A 3,189-nucleotide genomic window follows, 5' to 3' on the forward strand; every position below is an offset into this window, starting at 1 on the left:
TAATGTTATATAATGGGATGTCATTTAGATTCTACATGTTCATGTACTGTATCTAGAATGTAATTTATACATGTGAATGTGGTAATACCAGTACTAATACAGTGTATGAGATCTACAGTACAGTAGCAGTATTGGTGTGGTATAGACTGATCCTCCTGCTAGTGTCAGGTGGTTGATTGTTATTATAAGAGCTGGTCATGTGCCTACTGGATATACCTGCAGCTGCATTCTCCAGGACCTAATATAGACATGACTAACAACCACTCCAACCCATAACTGAATGAACTGTATAATCCATACCTACAATGGTCACTGCTCTATTGTATAATGATACTATTAGCTCTAGTGTGGAGTGTATAGCACTGTGTATGTAGTTGTGTTTGTGTTATTGTTGTTGATTGTTTGTTTATTATTTCATTTCCTAATGTCATCAGGTCCTGTTTATCCCTTGCCAGTGATATAGTGAAGACACTGTGTGAGAAGAGAACCAGCTGCGTACTGCTAGGTGAGGGGGAGGGAGGGGGAGAGGGTGAGGGAGGGAGAGGAGGAGAGAGGGGGAGGGTGTGTGAGAGTGAATCCTCCTAACTGCTACTGGTATGTTTGTCTTTCAATGTACATACTGTATATATGTACATGTACAGTATTTACAAAATTGATTTTCTATTTCTAATTCAATATATCAAGTACTAATCAATGTTCTTCCTCCTTTTTGATATAATCAAATTACAACTAGTCATGTCCCATTATATCATACCCACACACTAACCCACTGATACAGTATAACCTCTTATAACTGAATGTATTTACTGTACTGTATAGTGGACACTGTATAGTGGACACTGTATAGTGGACACTGTATAGTGGACACTGTATAGTGGACACTAGACTGTATCACTCATTCCTTCAAGTGGTTAGTGTCTCTTCTTTACTAACAGATCAGAATGACAGAGACTTGGCTTGTGTCATCTCCTCTCTGGTTCAGATAATGGCCGACCCTCACTACAGGACCATATCTGGGTTTGAGTCACTAGTCCAGAAGGAATGGGTAGCTATGGGTCACCCTTTCATGACCAGGAGTGGATTAATAACTGACGCTCCTTCTAATGAGGAACTAGTACCTGATGGACAGGTAAGACCACACCCCCTCTCACTCCATGTATTCAGTATAGCGGACATATACATGTACATGTTAATACATACATGTATGCCAATTTACTGTATTAATATATCACTACCTTATAGATAGTGATGATAATTGTTTTTTATGTTTCTTTTATTTTTTGTTTCATTTTCATTCCCAAGGCTCCAGTCTTTGTCCTATTCTGTGATTGTGTCTGGCAGTTAACTGTTCAGTTTCCTTCAGCATTCCAGTTCACTCCTTCTTTCCTGGTCAAGTTTGTCTCTCTCACTGCCAGTTCAATATACAGCAACTTTGTCTTTGATTCAGCCAAAGCTCGAGTTGAGGCCTCCAACCACAGCAAGAGGAGCAGCTACTACGTGAGTCAGTCGGTGGACCTGCAGGGTAGCCACTCTGATGCTGAGAAGTACGAGGGCCCACTGGTCTCTGCCTGGGGCAAGTGGAGGAGCTCATTAACAGCTGAAGAGACAGAGAACTGGTTGAACCCGTTTTATTATATATTTGGATCAGGAGACGCTCATAACGAGTTCACGTTTACTGGGAACCTGTTGCCTTTTGAGTCTTCAGTTTTCAATTTGTTATTTTCGGATATGCTCCCTGATAAAACCTCAGGAGGTAATTTTGGTCTATATTCCGACCAGCCCCTCCCTCTCTCACTCAGCTCTCATGAGCTCACTCCAGAGAGAGCAGAGCAAGTGTCCCTTCACTCCATTAGTTCTTCCTCTCCTTCTCCTCTACTCCTCCCCAACACTGCAATGCCTTCCCTTGTCTTCTGGGTGGACTATTTCTTCCGATTCATTCCTGACTATTCCTCCACTAAACTCACTGTCTCTAACTCTCAGCAGCTCCAGAGTAAGCTAGTGAAAGAGGTTAGGAAGCTAAAGGAAGCTCTCAATGACTTAGAGCTGGAGAGAGGAGAACAGACAAGTGACTTCTCTCGTTTCATTCGTGAGATTATGAAAGCAAGAGACGAAGAGAAAAGACTCCGGAAGCTAAAGAGAGACGCTTCTCATGAGATAGCTCGTCGGATGTCAGCGTTCATCACCATGTCATCAGAGGACGAGGACTGTGACCGGAGTCTTGATAAACTCAACTCTCCCGTTGGGTCGGTTCATGACAAAGCTAAGACTCTTCCAGCTAAACTTGATGATTCTCTCAGTAAATTTGCAGATGAGCTCCACAATAATGGAGAGTTTGCTAAGCGATTCCTGACAGCCTCTACAGGCGGTACTGGTGGGCGGAGTCCAGTACTCAAGACAAAGATTACGATACAGAAAGAGGACAGTAGTCAGAACCCGTTGTCACCAGCCTCTAGATGGTTAGGGGCGTCACAGTTGACCCCGCCCACTGCTAATAGCCCGATAATGCCCAGCCCACCCATTACCATGCATAAGAAGATGATCGGGACAGTAATGGAGGGAGGGAACAGTCAGGACCATGAACTGATTGATTTATAAAGTTGATGTTATCACACACACCACATTATGATTAAATTATTATTATTATTATTATGTTCTGCTGCAATTACTGTGACGTCTCTCTCTCTCTTTATGGTCAGTCATTATTTAATTTTATTCAATTTGTAAAGTAACATCTTTTGGTAGAGTTAATGACATCCATTTCATTGCCCATTTCTTTTGTATTATACTGCCATGTTAATAGTACACTCACTGATTGAAAGGATATGGTTAACATTAAGAAATCAAAACACTAAGGATAATAGCATGTAGTTATGGGAAGTAATATTAGACAAAAAAAACTAAAGTAGCTTAAAGGAAGAGTAAGAGTTTTTCACATTATACAGTACAAAGACAATCAGTTCCTACAGCAGTGGTGAGGAGAACCCTCCTCTCTCTCTCTTAAACAGTGGGGTAAGAGGCATCAGTGGCTATACCACACTTGTTGTCCTTCCTAACAATCTTGAAGTATCCCTGCTGTCCCCAGTCTGGGCCCCAGCTGTTCTTGACGAGCCAGTAGGGTTTCTCCTCATGGAAGAGACCACTTGGTTCGGTTCCATACCCAACGGCCAGTACACCATGATCAAGGTTAGT

At 42.1% G+C, this 3,189-nt stretch overlaps 2 protein-coding genes across 2 annotated transcripts in view; one reads left to right on the forward strand and one right to left on the reverse strand.

Moving 5' to 3' along the window:
- Positions 1-138: 138 nt before the first annotated feature.
- LOC109586302 (myotubularin-related protein 12-like) lies at positions 139-2,769 on the forward strand. The gene is made up of 3 exons (XM_020002481.1): positions 139-505; positions 936-1,129; positions 1,303-2,769. Exons 2-3 carry the CDS (start codon positions 986-988, stop codon positions 2,593-2,595), a joined length of 1,437 nt encoding a protein of 478 aa, XP_019858040.1. The 5' UTR covers positions 139-505; positions 936-985; the 3' UTR covers positions 2,596-2,769.
- A 43-nt stretch (positions 2,770-2,812) lies between these two features.
- The window catches only part of LOC100641652 (silicatein-like), a 1,056-nt gene continuing 679 nt past the window's right edge, over positions 2,813-3,189 (reverse strand). Inside the window, exon 2 of the mRNA XM_011408636.2 lies at positions 2,813-3,189. Coding sequence (XP_011406938.1) covers positions 2,998-3,189 — 192 coding nt within the window. The 3' untranslated portion in view covers positions 2,813-2,997.

This window comes from Amphimedon queenslandica, unplaced genomic scaffold, assembly GCF_000090795.2.
Source record: "Amphimedon queenslandica unplaced genomic scaffold, v1.1 AMPQUscaffold_12905, whole genome shotgun sequence".
Lineage (NCBI taxonomy): Eukaryota > Metazoa > Porifera > Demospongiae > Haplosclerida > Niphatidae > Amphimedon > Amphimedon queenslandica.

Bases quoted from the DNA above. Each gene is read 5' to 3' on its own strand.
- LOC109586302 (XM_020002481.1), top strand. From the start codon at position 986: ATGGCCGACCCTCACTACAGGACCATATCTGGGTTTGAGTCACTAGTC. The intron at 1,130-1,302 runs GTAAGACCACAC...TTCATTCCCAAG, and splicing joins AACTAGTACCTGATGGACAG to GCTCCAGTCTTTGTCCTATT.